This window comes from Crocuta crocuta, unplaced genomic scaffold (assembly GCF_008692635.1).
Source record: "Crocuta crocuta isolate KB4526 unplaced genomic scaffold, BGI_CrCroc_1.0 scaffold339, whole genome shotgun sequence".
Lineage (NCBI taxonomy): Eukaryota > Metazoa > Chordata > Mammalia > Carnivora > Hyaenidae > Crocuta > Crocuta crocuta.
The window spans coordinates 789,480-808,143 of NW_027530357.1; the positions used below are offsets into that span (position 1 = coordinate 789,480).

At 48.8% G+C, this 18,664-nt stretch overlaps 1 protein-coding gene across 1 annotated transcript in view; it reads left to right on the forward strand.

Moving 5' to 3' along the window:
• Positions 1-16,658, forward strand: part of CORO1C (coronin 1C) — a 46,477-nt gene extending 29,819 nt beyond the window's left edge. Inside the window, exons 3-10 of the mRNA XM_077765969.1 lie at positions 4,044-4,173; positions 7,074-7,255; positions 8,411-8,530; positions 10,030-10,134; positions 12,059-12,204; positions 14,099-14,156; positions 14,255-14,500; positions 15,685-16,658. Of these exons, the coding sequence (XP_077622095.1) occupies positions 4,044-4,173; positions 7,074-7,255; positions 8,411-8,530; positions 10,030-10,134; positions 12,059-12,204; positions 14,099-14,156; positions 14,255-14,500; positions 15,685-15,804 (1,107 nt within the window). The 3' untranslated portion in view covers positions 15,805-16,658. The remainder of the gene's footprint in view (positions 1-4,043; positions 4,174-7,073; positions 7,256-8,410; positions 8,531-10,029; positions 10,135-12,058; positions 12,205-14,098; positions 14,157-14,254; positions 14,501-15,684) is intronic.
• The last annotated feature ends 2,006 nt before the right edge of the window (positions 16,659-18,664 follow it).

Consider the following 18,664-nt stretch of genomic DNA (forward strand, 5'->3'; position numbering starts at 1 on the left):
TCCCTCCTCGGAGGGCCTTCCTGCGTGTGCCAGGCCGGGACAGCAAGAAGGCAGCCTCACGACGCTTGTATTTTCGTTCGGCACTTGGCTTGCACCGCGGGGTGCTGCTTCCGTACCCCGTGTGGTTTCCTGGCGCGGAACAGGCACTAATGGGGCTGACGCTTAGGAAGAGCCTGCCTCACGACAGGCATCGTTCTGAATCCTTCAGATTCATATCCCCGCATTGGGCCTCAGGACAGCCTTAAGGAAGGCGGATTCACTGTTATTCCCATTTTAGAGGCAAAGAGAGCTTAAGGCCCAGAAAGTTTAAGCGAAAGTCTCCAAGGTTACTACACAGGTGATACCGGACAGAATCAGGAATTGAAGAATCTGTTCTGGTCCTGGGGCCCATGTTCTTAACCATTGCATCGTTCTGTCTCTGCTTTGGGGGGGCACTGAAAGTATGCCCGGCTCTGTTCCAGGGCATATTAACTCATTTTATCCCCACAGCAGCCCTAGAAGGTATATGTACTCATGTTCCCTCTGGGCACGATCGCGTGGAGTTGTTTGCCCAGGACCCTCACTGTAAGCGGCCCAGGCGGGATTTGAACCCTGGTCTGTTTGGCTCTAGAGACCATGCTCCAAGCCTCCACATCACACCACTTGTGTTTGATTTTGGCCTCCCAGAAGTCTCTGCTTTCTGGTAGACTGTACACTCCTCAAGAGCAGGGCCCGTACGTGGTCACCCTTCTCCCCCCTTACTGGTCACAGGCCTGCCTTATAGTGGCTACTCAAGAGACCTGCCGTGTGAATGAGCAACCAAGGTGGTAAAGTGGGTTAGGAACCACTGAATCTTCCAAAGGTGAAATTTAAAAAGGAGCAGTTTTCTCATTTAAAAAAATTATATAATAAGTGTTTTGCCCCATCATTAACATTTCCTTGCAGTCCAAGGAAAACATGAATGAGGGAGCAGCTAGAGACAGGAAGAGGTAAGGTCCCGTTATGGGCTCCGCTTCCGCCCTCGGGCTTAAGATTGGGAGTGCTGACTAGAAACGGCCTTCAATCATTCCACGCCTCACTCGGGATTGAGAGAACACACCATCTAATTGTGGTCAGAGAGGGGTACCGAGGTGGCGCAGTCCTTGCAGAGAACCCAGCAGCCCGGGGCTGTGGCGCCATCTGGAGACGGCAGGTGGTAACGGGCCGCTCTTTCCATTCCAAGCTCCGGCCAGGATGGCCAGGATTCATCGTGGAAAATGCATTTCCTGTTGATCCCTCAAGTTCCATTTCGTAACTGTTTCTCTGCGACTTCATGCCTTGATCAAATCAGTAGTTTTCTGTTTCTTCTGTTAAAAAAAAAAAAAACAAAAACAAAGACCCGCTTTACATTCAGATGGCTAATTGGAGCTGTTTTGCTCATCTTAAACCTTTGCTCAAAGATACTGTGTATCAGGATGGAAGCAAACGTAGTGCTGGGAGTGGGGTCAGCAGATACCCCCATTCCCAGGGGAGGGGGCAGGGCTCAAGTCTGGTGCCCAAGAGGCAAGGTAGGTTTTCCTTCTGCCGTATGTGCTTGTGCACACCTGCACTGTTGGAAATTTGCTGAGCGGTGAGGGTGCAGGGGGAATTAAAGCAGGTTTATTTTGCCGTGAGTGGCATAAGGGGTTGTAGTTAGCCTGGGCAGAATTCAGCCGCAAGAACCAACGATCACTTAATTCGTGACTCTTCCCCCATTCTTCAGGATGGCAAACTTTTTCTTCTAATTTTCTGCAGGACGACAGAACTGAGCTGAACCTTAGACACTCATCTAATCCAGATCTCTGCCTTCCACTAAGCAGTTGAAAACAGACATTGTCTGTCTCCTCCTTAAAAGTCCTCAACAAAGGAAAATTCTGTTTCTCACTTGTTCCACTGTTGACCATGATTTGTCACTGGCGAGTTCTAAATTTTTCATGAACTAGTTCCTTAAAATCTTTTCTGGTGGTTAGCATTTTATTTAATACATTTTAGTTTAATATATTTTAAATATACAAATTATTTAAAATATATTAACGTATTTAATGTGTTTTACTCTCCATATATAAGACGATAATTACTTTAAACCTTAGCCTTTTCACAAACTTAAATATTACTCAGTGTCTGGTTTTCTACAGGATTCTTGCTGCTATTCAGCTTAGTTGTTACTCGGTTCTTCGTAGAAGGTGTCTTTTAACCTTTTAAAATTCAGGTCTTCATCTGTCATAGTCTCTTATCCCTTCTGTCTGACGCTTCTCCCATCCCCATCCCCCTCTGCCACCCACCCAGGCACATCCCCATGTAAGATATGGGGACTGTTCTGTGTGTCCTCGGCAGTGCAGGAGATTTTGTGGACTGCATCCTTGTGCTCTAGTTCACATACAGTTCACCCATCTAACCGTACAGTTCAGTGTCTTCATGTTTTCACAGACACGCACAGCCGTCACCAGAGGCCGTTTTCGAACATTTTCATCAACCCAGAAGGAAACCCTGTGCCCGCTCACTGTCCCTGATCCGAAGTCCCCAGCACAGAGCAGCCGCTAATCTGCTTTCTGTCTCTGTGTATTCTTCTGTCCTGGGCATTTCGTAGCCACAGAGTCCTACAATATGTGGAACTTAACTTCTAATCGTACTTTCAAGCGTTAGCCGTGTTATAGCGTGACTCAGTACTTAATTCCTTTTTGTGGACAAGTAAGATTCCGTTGTATGGATACATCTCATTTTGTCCATCCCTTTGTCAGTTGCTGGACATTTCGGTTGTTTGCACAGTCTTTGGCCTTTATGAATAATGCTGCTGTGAACATTCACGTACAAGTTTTTGTGTAGACATATATTTTCATTTCTCTTGGGCTACCCGAGGAGTGATGTTGCTAAGCCACAGAAAGTCTATGTTGAATCACTTGAGAACTGTCAGACTCTTTTCCAAAGCGACTGCGCCATTTTGTACCCCCACCAGCAAGGAGTCTGATCGCCCCACAGCCTCATCAGCACTTGCTCTCTGCCTTTTGATTATGGCCTCCCAGTGGGCATGAGCTGATGTTTTACTGTGGTTAGATGTGTATTTCCCTAATGACTAATAATAGTGAGCATGTTCTCATGTGCCTTAAAACTAGTTGTATATCTTTCTTGAAGAAATGTCTATTTAGATTCCTTGCCTATTTTAAAAATTGGTTTGGGGCACCCGGGTGGCTCAGTCAGTTAAGCGTCTCACTTCAGCTCAGGTCATGATCTCATGGTTCATGGGTTCAAGCCCCACGTCAGGCTCTGTGCTGACAGCTCAGAGCCTGGAGCCTGTTTTGGATTCTGTGTCTCCCTCTCTCTCTGACCCTCCCCCTGCTCACACACACTCTCTCTCTCTCAGAAGTAAATAAAAACATTAAAAAAAATTTTTTTTCATAAATTGAGTTATTTTCCTTTTGTTGTTGATTTGTAAGAGTTCTTCATATATATTCTTTTCACTGTCTTGATCATGTCCTTTGAAACACAAAGTTTTTAATTTTGATGAGGCCCAATTTATCTTTTGTTTCTTTGTAAGATTTTTCTATAGTAGATATTATAGAACTATTAGGTGTATTTTTACTTTCCAAATGTAAAACTAGAGAAAAGATGGTGTTTTAAATGCGGCACCGTCTCCTGAGAGCTCTGGTGGGTGGAGGGCGCTCTCCCCGCAAAACCCCGGGGCTCCTCAAGGGCTCGTCACCGCCGGGCTGCTTCTCCTGGGGGCCTGTTCTGCCTCTTTCTGTCAGGTGTTTTTGCGTGCCTCTAATCGGAGAGGTTTGACTTTAACAGAGAATTTGGAGTAAGATCTCAGCTATTGTTAAATAGAAGTGGAGAGGCAGCATTCTGTAGGCCTGGTGGGTGTTCTGATCTTTAATACCATACTCTGTTTTTACAGTAGCTGCATAGAGTCGATGTGCGGTGCTCCGCCGTCACCCAGAGAGCAGCATGTGTGCTGGGTGTGCAGAGCGGGTCTGCTAACCAGAGCGTCCCAGGGCGGGTGGTGACCGAGGGCCTGCCTCATGTGGATGCTCTTGCTTCCTTCCCACCAGGTGTGGCAGATCCCAGAAAATGGACTCACCCTCTCCCTGACCGAGCCTGTGGTGATTTTAGAGGGCCACTCAAAGAGAGTTGGCATCGTGGCCTGGCACCCGACTGCCCGCAACGTCCTTCTTAGCGCAGGTAGGAGCTAAGCGCTGGGGGAGGGGGCAGTGACCTGTGCGTTTTGATGTGTGTTCTGCAGCGTTGAAGCAGCGCCCTAGGAATCCCTGCTGAGGGGCCTAGATGCAGCGGTTCCCTAGGCCAGGCGCGCGCATGTGTGTGTAGGTGTGTGTGTGTAGGCCACGTTGGCAGTCTGACTCAAGACTTCTTGCCTTGAGAAATAAACAGACACATTTACACTTACTGTAAATCCAGCAGATCCGTGGCTTCTCCTGGGGCCCGTCATGGACCAGAGTTTTAGTGACTCCTGACAGAGCAGGAGGTTCCCCGGCGGGACCCCTGGGTGCCGCCTCTGATGTCGTTGCCAACTTTGGGGTGATCCTGAGCAAATATCCTCTATCTCTAAAAAGATATTTTCATTGATTTCCTTATACAAGTAGTACATGTATGTTATAGAAAATATATAGAAAAAAGGGAGAAGATAAAAATCCGTTGTAATCCTGCCACCCACCCAGAGGGAGCATCATCGTTACCATTTCTATGTTTCTTTCCTGAGGTACGCTTTTGCACATTACCTGAGGGATTTCTCCCACAAGAGATAGGTTCCGGCGCTTCACATGTGACTTGCTTTCTGCACTTAGTGGTACACTGTGTGTGCTCCTCTCCACCTGCCGTTAAGTGTTCTTCCTATGATACATTTTTTTAAATGTTTATTTATTTTGAGAAAGAGCGAGTGTGAGCGGGGGAGGGGCGGAAAAGGGAGAGAGAGAGAATCCCTAGCAGGCACAGAGGCGGACGCGGGACTGGAACTCACGAACTGCGAGATCATGACCTGAGCCGAAACCAAGATTCTGATGCGCAACTGACTGAGCCACCCAGGCACCCAGTTTCCTATCATATTTTTAACAGCTCCAGGAATAGTCCATTGTCTGCACACCTTCATTTATTTCATCAGTCCCCTGTTTCTGGACATCCAGGTTTTGTTTTGTGTTTTCATGCCGCTGGGCAGCACTTAGAGTGAACCCTCGAACCAAGATCTGGTGCTCTCAGTTTGCCTCTTGAGTGGTTTCCATGTTTCACCCTACAGAGCTCTTTTCTTTTGTCTGCAGTTTGAGATTTTATCTTTCACAGAAGCCACACAGAGGTAGGTCACAAGGGAGCGTCACAGGGTGATGGAAAAGTTCTATATTTTGATTGTGATGGTGGCCGCATGAATATATACACTGGTCAAAATTTAGCCAATGTGTACTAAAAATGGGTGCATCAGACTGTGTGGAAATCGTACCTTCATAAAACTGGTTTATAAGAAAAGGAATATAATGTGAGTGGTAGAATGTTTAAAATCTTTCCCCTCACCAGTAAAAAGGAAGGAGGCAGTTGAGTTTTTAACTGGGAATAGAGGGTGTTTATAATACAGTAAGTTTAAAAACGTTAACACCAGGCACACCTATTGAAACCAAGGACTACTTTTCAAAACAGATGCTCCTTAGAATTCTCTCTTTTTTTTTTAAATCACAAGTGACTATACCTGGGAACCCTCCTCACGTTCACCTCAGTCCAATAGGGAGAGAAGACGGTTGTGAAGGTGGAAGACCATCGTGGAGAATTTCCTGCTGCCCTTCTCATCAAGGTCACACATAGGGCACCGTCAGCAGACGATCCCCATTCTGCCTCTTACAAGCAGGAGAGTGGTTTGCTGTGTTGTGCATATTTAAGACTCCACGTGGGGCGCCTGTGTGGCTCAGTCGGTTGGGCATCCGACTTCGGCTCAGGTCATGATCTTGCGGTTCGTGGGTTTGAGCCCCACATCGGGCTCTGTGCTGACAGCTCAGAGCCTGGAGCCTGCTTCAGATTCTGTGTCTCCTTCTCTCTCTGACCCTCCCCTGCTCACGCTGTCTCAGAAATAAATAAAACATTTAAAAAACAAAAAAAAGACTCCACAATCCAGCCCTAGTGGCTGAAGTTACCTGCTCGCCTGTAGGGGGCAAGGCAGATGAAGGGTCAAGTCTCGTCCTAGGGTTTAGCTCCAGCCTTACTGCTGTACAGGTTTCTTTCCAATCTCCTATTTCTGGCCCTGAGGCAGCTTGGGTGCCTGGATATCAGTGGCTAATTTTTCTGAAGTGCTTGGGCTTGTTGGCAAGAATTTTGTTTCAGGATATCCATCCCTTATTTGCTTTGTCCTTGAACTAATGTCCTGGAAACCACAGATGGTGCCACTTTTTAAAGGGGCCTTGGGGCAGACTCATGAAGGAGGGTAGAACTGACAAGCGGCGGAGTGTGGCTGAGCCGGCATTGCATCCTCTCTGGGGATCAGCTTCCGAATGCACATCCTTCTTGATTACAGTTGGGGCTTCTCAGATCAGCCCCGCCTTGACCTCTTTTTCTTCCCTTTGAAAGATAAAGATATACTCTGAGCACACGGTTAGGTCATCCTTTCACGTGAGGCCACGTTTTACGGCATCATTGATGTGGATAACCTGCTGCCCCACATTTGTCTTGAGTGTTCTAAACAGTCTTTGCAACTCTTTATTTTTAGTTCCTCCGGAAGGGAAATAAGCTGTATTCATTCTGATGTTGCTTTTATTAGAAAAGGAAACATAAGGTCACTCAGGGTCCACCAGCCCATTAGTTCTTAAAAAACATAGGATTCTATTTTCCTCCAGTTCTTTGTTGGGTTGTTGCTTTTGGTGCGTTTCCTGTGAACCCACACTCAGCAGACCGTATTTTTCCTCTAACACATTTCTTTTATACAAATGTCTTTTCTCTTGGTCACTTTGGCTTGTAACTCCCGGCCAGTAAGTAGGACCTCCCGCGACCGGCACCCCCTGTGCCTGTGTCTCCTCGCTGGAGCCCGTTTCCACGAGCGCGCTGCCGTACGGGGGTTCCTTGTCCCTGAGGGCCGTGGTTTGATTTGCTTTCAGGCTGTGACAATGCCATCATCATCTGGAACGTGGGGACCGGGGAGGCCCTCATAAACCTGGACGATATGCACTCAGACATGATTTACAACGTGAGCTGGAACCGGAACGGCAGCCTCATCTGCACCGCTTCCAAAGACAAGAAAGTGAGAGTGATCGACCCCAGGAGACAGGAGATTGTCGCTGTGAGTGTCGGGGGCAGCCCTGCCGTGTTCATGGCCCTTCGGTGAGGGCGCACTTTGCCTGGGGAGGCAGGCGGCGGGGACCCCGCCCCAGCTACGAGGGGCCCGAGCGTGCGGGCGCCAGACCGCGGGTCCGCACAGGCTCGTACGGGCTTCCCGCTCCCAGTCACACTTCGGAGTTGTGCATCCCAGAATTTACACAAACCGTACCCCTCACTCGGTGACTGTTCTCCGCAAAGAAAGTTTCTGTCGGTTCACTAGAACCCTTAAGAGTTTACAAGTCCAGATCGGCTGACCCAGACAGTTGCCTGCGTTGCTGGCTTAGTGCTGAGTGCTAATTGATCCCCGCCCCTACTGCAGCCACTGTCAGACCATCTTACAGAGATGCCAGCCGTGTCTTAGCACCTCGGTGTCTTAGTTTCTTCCACCCAGACTAGGCCTCAGTACGTCACCCATCGTGACAGAAGTTGGGCCTTTGGCACTTGAGCTGGGGTTAAACCTGTAGGTGCTGGATCCCAGAATGTCCTCCGTTTCCCCTTCTCTGGGATGTGCTGGTCCTTTGGCAGTATTACTTCTTCAGAGTTGGGGGGACAGTCACAGCTAGTACTTGTCAGGCGCTGGGGACTTGCCCAGCCATGTGCAAAGTGCCTTCTCCACTAGAACCTTCCAGGGCTCACTGCTAGTCCACTTTCAGTGAACAAATGAGATTAAGGAAGGGGTTAACTGAACTAGACTTCTCTCTGTCCTGCGAAGTTGGTGGAAACCGTAGGGTGTATCCAACTTTCAGGTTATCCCCTGGAGAAACAGACATCTGGTAGAGTCTTTTCATGTGTTTCATTTCTGCAGAGCGCGGACTTGGGTTGGCAGCAGGGCATGGTAGAAAGGAGGAGGCTTTTGAGTCAACTCCTGGCACCCGTGCCTGCTAACTAGCTGAGGGGCTCACTTTGGGAGGAGAGGGGTTAATTCTCTCTCTCTCTCTCTCTCTCTCTCTCTCTCTCTCACACACACACACACACACCCACACACACACCCACGCACACACCCGGCAATCTGAATGTATGGCGTGGGGGACATGGTGTGGATTCGTGTATAAAAGCCCCCACTCCACCTTTCTCTCGCAGTTTGGATATAATGTGCCTCTTGCTCTTTGCCTCCCAGGAGAAGGAGAAAGCACACGAAGGAGCAAGACCCATGAGAGCCATCTTTCTGGCCGACGGGAACGTCTTCACCACTGGTTTCAGCCGCATGAGTGAGAGGCAGCTGGCTCTCTGGAACCCGGTATGCCCCTTCCCAGCCTTTCCTCTGGCTTACACTTGAACTTTCTCTCTTTTCTGAGCAGGTCTTTAGGTGGGTAAGTAGATTTTAAGGTTTTTAAATTTTTTTTTAATGTTTTTTATTTATTTCTGAGAGAGAGAGAGTGAGAGACACAAACAGGGGAGGGACACAGAGAGAGGGAGACACAGAATCTGAAGCAGGCTCCAGGCTCTGAGCTGTCAGCACAGAGCCTGACGTGGGGCTCAAACCCACGAACTGCGAGATCATGATCTGAGCCGACGTTGGACGCTTAGCCCACTGAGCCACCCAGGCGTCCCGATTATAGGGTTCTTAGTGTAGTTTTCTCAACTCCTGTCTGTCCGAAATTGGATGTGACATTCTCATCCTCATTGGAGACTTCTTGCTAAACGTATTACTAAAATGCGTTCTTGACACTCCTAAGTAGTCTCTGTTGGCTGTATTTTTTTAAAAAGAATTCACAAAGAAACAAGTGTTTTAGACTTGGGAAACAAGTTCTGAACTTTATTTTATAAAGAATATGACCAAATGTTGAAATCAGAATAGTCATGCTTGGGAAAACATTAATAGCGTAAGTGAAAAATAAACTGTATATGTGGTGCAGTCTCGGTGTGGGGGGTGTGTGTGTGTGTAAGGAAGTAGACTAAAATGGCATTTGTTTCTGCCACTCACTGGAATGTGGGATTGTGGAATGATTGTTACAGCATTTCTGTAACTTTAACTAAAGATTAGCATTTATTTTGTTAAGAAAAAAATGTTTAAAAAAATGTTTTAATGTTTATTTTTGAGAGAAAGAGACAGCGTGAGTGAGGGAGACACAGAGGGAGACACAGAATCTGAAACAGGCTCCAGGCTTGGAGCTGTCGGCACAGAGCCCAACACGGGAATTGAACCCACAGATTGTGAGATCATGACCTGAGCCAAAGTCAGACACTCACCCGCCTGAGCCACCCAGGCGCCCAGAAAAATTTCTTTTAAAACAGAAAATAGACAGGGTGCCTGGGTGGCTCAGTCGGTTAAGCACCCGACTTCAGCTCAGGTCATGATCTCACGGTTCGTGGGTTTGAGCCCCGTGTCAGGCTCTGTGCTGACAGCTCAGAGCCTGGAGCCTGCTTCAGGTTCTGTATCTCCCTCTCTCTCTGACCCTCCCCTCCTCACACTGTGTCTCTCTCAGAAATAAAACATTAAAAAAAATTTTAAACAGAAAATAGTCACAAAGGAGAGACGGTCTCATCTTTGTCATGGAATCGCGCTGACGTGTGCATTGATTAGGTTGTCAGATGGACACGATTTTCAGTAGGTTGAATACCATTTGGCATCCCTGTGGTGTTTACACGTGTGAATATTATATGTGCGTCATTCAGACTTGCATTATTCTAGGAAAGGACTCACTGAATTAATACAGGAATGATTCATCTTGTAAAAATACGTGTGTATGTACGAACATACAGCTATAGATTCCGATACTTGTGTTTTTCTCCCAGAAAAATATGCAGGAACCAATCGCTCTCCATGAAATGGACACTAGCAATGGGGTGTTGCTGCCCTTCTACGACCCCGACACCAGTGTCATCTACTTGTGTGGAAAGGTGAGCGGTTATTTCAGTGTTTTATATTCAGTGCAGTCTTGTAAGAGGAAAAGTTTATCCTTCAGGGATTTAGTCAATGGGCCATGCACTGGATCCCTTTAGTAGTTTAATTGATCCGATTTGTGTATGTGTCTTAAACTAAAATAAGGACCAGAGCTTTGGGTGTGTTTTAGGTCTTGAGCCTAGACCCTTTGAACTTTGTCACTTGTGTGGTAACCGCACGCCACATTTAGGGCTCCTGACTATAGCAGGGGTGGGGCGGACACTGACAGGAATGTCTTCACCTGGGGACTCCACACCCCAGTGTCTTACCCCCGGTGCTCTGCGCTTGAGGATTTCAGATCCCTCTCTGGTGATATCAGGAATGAGTAGCCAGTCTGCTACATCTACTACTGAAATCCACTGGGAAGCCCCCAGAGTGGCAGTTAGGTGCTTACTACCCCGTGCCGGGGGCTTGTAAAGAGAAGAGTGCTTTGTGGACAGGAGCTTCCAAAGGCTTCAGTGACTCTCCTGGGGGTTCTTGTTCCTGGAGTTCGGCATTGGGGCCCCGGGCTTGGAAGTGTGAGGCCTGACTAAAGTGTCGGGAGGTGACAGCCCTTTTAACTTCCTACACTAAAATCAAACCCTACGCTAAAATCATAACGTACCTCCTGCGTTATGACCTCCACCTAACTACAGTGCTGTGCTACCTTTATTATTATCATTGTTTATTTTTAGTGGGCAGTAGCCTTAATGTTCCTGAGTCTTTTGCAGATTCCATTTTTCCTAGAACTTTTGTAGTTGAAATAAATGAACTAATAAACTGGAAGCTGTTGATATCTTTCCCCCAAACCTGTCGAGGCCGCCCCTTGTAGGTCAAGTCAGACACGTTCACTTCTCATAGTTGACTGAACATGCTTTACATGGTCATACATTAGTTGCTTCGAAACCGGGACCTTGTCTGTTTCCTTGAAAGTCATTTTCAGATGTTCCCAGCCACCATAGGCTGCATCAAAACAAGTAACGGGAGCGATTACCCAGATGTTATCAGCACTAGGTGGAAAGTTATTTTGAGCACACAGGAAACAGTCTGCATTTAGCTTCTTTACCATCGCTTTAGATATTAACATCACTGAAGCGAGTGGAATCACGAGGACTGAGACACTTGTAAGGGCACAATCTCATACACACACACATTTCCCCTCCTGCAGGCGGCACTGCCTTCGCTGTTCAGGGTGGCAGCACTGTGGGACACTTAGCTCTGCTTAGAGAGCCTAGCACACGCTTCAGACCCCCAAATCCATCTGACCTTTCCAAGCAAAGTTTTCATAGAATTTGATACATTGCAACGAGATAGCACTATCTTCTGAAGTTAAGGAATACTCATGTTTTAGCGAGTTTCTTAATTATGAATGAAGAGTTATTATGAGCTGTGAGTTAATTATAAATTAAGGTTGATTAAAAATTACTTATTCTTAATGTTTCTTTCTTCTACACATCTTACTTTGTATTATCGCCTGGCTGTCTGGTGTTGGTGCCCTCGGGTCTGCAAATGACACCATTCTGTGCCGATCCTTGCCCTCTCCGTGGTCCTCTTAGACTTTTGTTTGTTTTTTGAAGTCAAATTGCCATGCGGTTGCTGGGCCAGAGGTGTTAACAGTTTTGCCCTGACTCTGACTTGGTGTCTGGGTTCATCAGAGTCCAACTCGAGCCTTCAGTAGGAGGCAGAGGAGACCAGTAGGATGCATGTAAAAGACATGCTATATTTGATAAGCGAGGGCTTTGCCAGGCAGGAAAACCATCAGATCCTCCTTCTCTGACGAAACAAAGGTTGGCCAGTGAGGTGAAGTCCCAGTAACTGCTGGGTTTACAGGTGAGAAAGACATCGCCTCATCCAGGTGCTTCAGGTAACAGTCAGTGCGCCATTGTCTCTGCTTTCTCGTAGGGGGACAGCAGTATCCGCTACTTTGAGATCACAGACGAATCCCCGTATGTCCACTACCTCAACACCTTCAGCAGCAAGGAGCCTCAGAGAGGGATGGGCTACATGCCCAAGAGGGGACTTGACGTTAACAAATGTGAGATTGCCAGGTAAGGAGTCGGTATGGGTCACGTATGCACACTGTCCGTGCCCTGCATGGTACACAAGAGCGACACAACCACCAGTAACGGCCAGGGCCACACTCCTGTCTGCCCTCTGCCAGGCAGAGTCGGTTTCTCATTTCCTGTCCCCGCTGAGGAGCACAGAGTTCGAGAGTGGGAAGGAACTTTCAAAATCATGTCCCAGAACTGTGCTCCTCCCCATTCTTCAGACCGTGTGACTGAAGCACCGGAGAAGGGGCTCAGCCACGGCGCATCGCACCTGACAGGGTCAGTCTCTTGTCTGCAGGCTGAGGCTGTGGCCAGGGGCCCCTGGGAGGCAGGCGGGGGCGAGCCTGCCCCTGAGATGGACAGAGTAGATGGTTTTCCTGCTCCATGTGGGGACAGACATGCTCCACACTGGATCATGGGCCTCATGGACCCTAAACTAGAGAAGCCAAAGACCAATAGCTGGGTGTTGGGTTACCTTGACTTAGGAAATGCAGCTATGTTATAGAATTCCTGCCTCTCTATACTACTGGGGGCTTTTCCTTAAAAAATTTATTATTGCATAGTGCCAGTGGTCTTCCTAAAGGGCAGGCTTTTTCTCCTCCTTCTCAACAGGAGACTCACGAAGGACTGGCCACTAGGGATGGGAGGCAGGGAGCTTCAGCACGGGAGCAGGGGAGGGGCAGAGAGAGAGGGAGACAGAGAATCCCGAGCCGTCTCTGTGCCATTAGCACAGAACCTGACGTGGGGCTCGAACCCTCAAACCGTGCGATCATGACCTGAGCCAAAACCAAGAGTCGGGCGCTCGACCGACTGAGCCCCCAAACAATAGGCTGTTTTGAGCAACAGAATGACTAGCACCACGCTGTTGGGTCCGTGCCCATACCGCACCTTACACAACACATTTCTGTGGACATCTGACGACCTCTGCTGTTTAGGTCATGTGGTTAAATAATGAGCACATCTTTAAAAAGAAAAAGAATTTTTTTATAAGCCCCTTTTTAGATTAATTGCTATAAGTTTCATTTTAAAATATATTTAATTTTCTGTAGCTGGAGTAGTGAAGGAAAGAGAATTCAAAGTTATAGTTTAAACCAAACTCCTCAAAACGTGGTTCAAAATAGATTGACTCCAAACTTTTCACGCTTCTCACGCTCGAGAACGCATTTATTTTACTGTCATCTAAAAGCTTAAAAGCCTGTAAGCATCGTCATTCAGGATACCTCCTACTTCTGTGTTTATCGAGCGTTCCCCGAGCTGGACATCAAACCCAGGCCTGTTTGGGTTTGTTTTTTACCACCCTGCCGACTGCAGAGGTTTTGTGCTTTATGTTCCTACTCTTTCCACGTTTTGGATAATTTCATATTTTTCTTGAGTGTTAAACATGATGTGGTTTGCTTGATTGCCAGTATTGTAATCCTAGGATTATCTTTTTTTCCTTTTTAAAAATCCTATTTATGCCCACAAGTGTCCAGCCGCCTCTAGCTGGTAGAAGACCTGGAGTCCAAATCGTGGATGTTTATCTCGTATCAGGTCTTGTTCGCTCCTGTCTGTCGACTTGGTCACTTTTCCAGAAGTGAGTCATTGCTGGGGGTGATGTTTCCCCCACGGCTGATCAGCCCCGAAGACTGGGGTTTGACTGTCCCAGCAGCAGAGTCCTCAACCCCTGACTCCTCTTTCTAGTCCACCATTTCCTGGTGGAGCTGCTCTTGGCTTCTATTTTCGCATCTGGAAAATGGGAACACAGATCGCACCCGCCGCCCAGGGTACATCGGTGGGGCGCTAGGCAGGGCAGGTCGTGTCCCAGACGGCGTCGTAGAAGAGGAGTTGCTACAAAGCCCGGTACTTGGCCTCCTATTTCACTTAATACAACTTTGCCTTTATTTCCTCCTTGAAGATTCTTCAAACTTCATGAGAGAAAGTGTGAGCCTATTATCATGACTGTTCCAAGGAAGGTAAGTGCCCAGTTTCTTAGGCAAATCGTGTTTAAAAGATTTTTAAACGTCTGGTCTTTCTTCTTTAACTGAGGGCTTTCCCAAAACGTCTCTTGCAGTCGGACCTTTTCCAGGATGACCTGTACCCTGACACGGCAGGGCCCGAAGCGGCGCTGGAGGCAGAGGAGTGGTTCGAGGGGAAGAACGCAGATCCGGTTCTCATCTCCTTGAAGCACGGGTACATTCCTGGCAAAAACAGGGATCTCAAAGTGGTCAAGAAGAACATTCTGGATAGCAAGCCCAGTGCAAATAAGAAGTGTGACCTGATCAACATCCCCAAGAAAACCCCGGACACGACCAGTGTGGTAAGGGCCGCCTGAGGTTGGGGGGTGTGCTCGGCTGGCTTGGGGCTCTCCGTGAATGATAACATGACTGTTTCTTTCTTTCTTTCTTTTTTTTTTTTTTTTATAACATGACTGTTTCTAAAAACCTCCTTAGCCACATGGTATTTTTGAGTTTGTGGCTACTTTTGGCTCCATTAGCTTTTTTTTTTTTTTTTTAATGACCAGGATAGAAGTCAGGCTACAGCCATTTTTGAGAATACGCAGGAGCCTCTGGGGTGTTTTCCTAACTGTGCCTCCCCAGACTGTTCACATCCGTCTTTGACTGGGGTGGAGACGAAGCAAGAGAGCGCGGGGCCACAGATGCCACAGAAGGGGTCCCAGGAGGGGGAGAGAGCAGTGCAAGGGTCCACATGTTGCTGAGGGTCCCAGTGACACTGGCGTCTGGCGGCGAGTGCAACATAGCAAAGATGACCTTGGACCTGTTGGCAGGAACGGTCAGGGTGGAACGGTGGGAGCCGAAGCCTGACGTGGGGGCCCACGGGCCGCAGGCTCAGGCCGGGGAACAGAGGAACTGGCGGGCGTGGAGCAGGATCCCAGGGGGCCACAGGGAGGGCACAAATTGTCACTGAGAAGGTAAGTAGAATGGAGAGGCTGAGTGCCTGGAGGAGCTGGCACTTTGGCCGTGACCAAGGAAGCCACGTGAGGTGCCGTGGACTGCAGGGTCTCCCCCGGAGTCCATTCCACGTTGGAGAAGCTGAGACCTCTTTAGAGGAGGTGGCAAGCAGGGCAAGGGGGTTAGCTTCTAAGAAGGGCCCTCCCTGGGAGACAGCAGGAGCTCGGTAGCCTCTGGAAGGTCACCCCTGACCCGGGTCACGTAGACGTCGCACCCAGTGGTGTTTCCCAGGGTGGCCAGGCTGTGACGCAGCCGTGAAGGGACCGGTCCCTTGCTGCAGTTTGTGTCCTGAGACCGAGTCTGGGTAAATGCACAGGCTGGGGAGCAAGGCGCAGGCCTCTGGCTCTGCTGGGGGCGCCAGCTGGGCTGACCAGCATCCCGGACTCTGCCAGGGCCCAGCCTGGTGGCGGCGCCGGGCCCCTCCCCGCGTGCAGAATGAGACTGTGTGCCTCAGAAATGCTCAACTGTGGTGAACCTCACGGACTGCGTTTTAGTCAACCTCTTACCCTCTCCCCCTTTTTGGTTTTCTTAGCAAAATGAAGCCAAGTTGGATGAGATTTTAAAAGAGATCAAATCTATAAAAGACACAATCTGCAATCAAGACGAGCGCATTTCCAAGTTAGAACAGCAGATGGCGAAGATCGCCGCCTGAAGGTCCACCCCCCACCCCCAAAATGGGAGCAGGAACTTGGTGCGCGGTAGCTGGTTGTGGGCGTGGTCCCAGGGAGGGCGGAAGGGAGGCACTGCCTTGGGGACCTTCCGTGTCAGCTTGGTCGACCAGCGACGGGCTGCATTCCAGTCAGAACTCAATTCGTCTCCCAAATTTGCAGAAACAAAATGTGATTTAAAAGCTGAGCTTTTTATCAGAAAGCTTTTTTGATGTTTTAAGTGTTACGTGACTTGTCGAACTTTTAAAAGACAAAAGTGCTACTTTTAAAATCCCAGATATTCTGAATTTTAGAAATCCGACCAATTCTGATTCAGTGTCGTGCCCACATACCTTTTTTTTTTTTTTTATAAACAGGGACCAATGCCACATTGCTTTTTATATTTCTTTTTTTTTAATGTTGCCAAAACCAAAAGTAGCTCCTCGCCCCCCGCCCTTGTATTTTGCTACTTTGCAGTATTTGTGTGTGGTTTTTTTTTTTCTCCTTGATTTGAAAGGGACAGCACTGTGTATGTTTATAAACTAAATGAAGATATTATTTTGTATACACGTTCATCCGAGAACAATCAGCGCGGTAGCCACGTGGTGCTGGCTCGTTGGCGGCACAAACCCGGTCACCCTCACGACCGTATGGAAGGAGGACTTGAAAACTCACGTGGGGTCGCGTCCCCACCACCCCCCTCCTTTCACAGAGTCTTCTGATCAAAAAAAAAAAAAAAAGCTCCTCTTGTATCGTCTCCTTTCTTTCCTTTCTCTTTCCTAGAAACTGGGTGGTTGTACCAGATGGAATTTCACTTCTCAGTTATCCTGTGCTTCAGATGATTATAATCTCACCTGAACTCGCGTGTGTTTCCGCAGTTTTGTTATCCAGTAGGATCTGTTGCATCGATCACTGTAAACATCAGGTTTCAGGCTTCGGTCCGCACTTGACTAGAGTGCCCAGGACAAGAGGCCCCGGGAGCCGCTGTGGAGTGCTCCTTCTTGCCCGGCTCAGCAGCCTGCCCTGCTCTCGGGGGCGGGGGGGATGGGTGACGGCAGGCTGAGGGCACCTGCGGAGGGGGGAGCATGGCCACCTGCTGCCCTCCCAGGGCCCCGGCCTCCCCTCCGTTCCATAGGCGCAGCCACCTCTCTCAGGGCTCCCCCAGACCGTCCTTCTGTCTTTCCTGCTGCTCAGCCCTCTCCACGGTCAGCTGAGATGAGGCCAGAGGGTGCTATTGACTGTTAGGCTAGAACAGTCCAGAATGAAGCGAGGCCAGGAGGGCGGGCCTCTGCCGTAGCTTTAATGTGTCCAGACTCATTCCTTCGCACCCTCCACACAAACCAGTCTGCCCCCCGCCCACCCCAGCTCACGCAGAGGCTGGCTCAGAGCACAGAGGCCCCCCAGATTTGGCCGGCGACTGCACTCTGAGAGCCTGTTCCCTTGCTGGGTCAGCTGGAACGGCTGCATCCCCATGTTCTCACTTTGCTTGCCTGCGGAACAAGAGCTGAAGGATCTCGGGAGGACTGAGAGTCTGTGGTTGAGCAGGAAACGTGGAGTGCCGATGAGCCCCCGCGTCTGCAGCAGGGGACCAGGGGGGAGGCGGGACCTGGCGACCCTGGGCTGGAATGTGCAGTCGAGCCGGGGCTACTGTCCACGTAGGAAAGGTACCGTGTTTTTACCCAGAGTTGGGATGCTGTCTCCACAGTTTCAGGGCATCTGAATGTTTGGTGCGTGCGTGCATGCGTGCGTGTGTGCGTGTGTGTGTGTGTGTGTGTGTTATATCAGAGTGGATAATGAGATGTAAAGAAAACAATAATTACAGTGACTTATATTCAAACCTGTACGTGTTTCTTTATCAACGTAACCTGCTGAGGACCTTCATTTTTAAAATTCAGAAATGTTTTAAGGTTCTGACAAATTAAGCAAACAAAATTGTTGATGGTGGTGGAACCCTAGGAAATGTGGTTCAAAGAGAAGACAGAGGGCAGGAAAAACTACTCTGATTTTAGTGGTTTTAGCTTATGACTTATTTAATGAACGGATGCCTGGCCAGGCTCAAAGTCGGCGCCTGAAGCGTTGTGGATTATTTTTCCTGTTTTTTTTTCTTTCTTTTTCTTTTTTTTTTCTTCTTTTTAACGCCGTGCTATCCCAGAGGAGAACCAGTGAAATAAATACTCCTAGATCGGCTCTCATAGAGCGCCCATAGCATTCTGTCAAAACACTTGCTTCCATTTTCAAAGATAAAAAAATCATTGATTACAAAATGGTGTCCGTGTTTATTTCACACCTTGAGCTGTCTTGGGGTCACTTGCCGGGCGACCATTTCCTCTCTGAGGGGGAGTACGGGGGAAGTGTGGGTGGGCCACTGGGCTCCGGCAAAGCGGGGAGATCAAGTGGGGGGGACGTGGGGCGCCTGCTGCGTGTCGGACCCCAACAGGCCTGCGTGTTTGAGTCCTGCCTCCCGCCTTTACCAGAGGGGGGATCTGGGGCAGACACCCTTTTCCTGCTGTGAAGGAGGGGGGCGCATTCCCTGTGGTTCGCAGGAGAGCTGCCTGCGCCCGGCCACACACACAGCCGTGGCCACCGTCGTTGCTCCGCTGAGCTGATTCCCTGACGGTGCTTTGGGAAGCGTTGTTCTCTTCAGTGGCAGTTCAGCCCTCTCGCTTAGCTGTGATTTTTATTCCATCGGAAGGTTTTCAGGGTCATTCGAATCTCATGGCCTCTTTCAGCTTCCCTTTTTACACCAGGATCTTGTCTCATGACATTTCGGTGACTTTAGCAAAGAATTCCCCACCATTTGGTGTTTCTGAAGGTTTGTAAACAAGATGAATAATTGGCATGAAGATCCCACCCACACCCACCCCA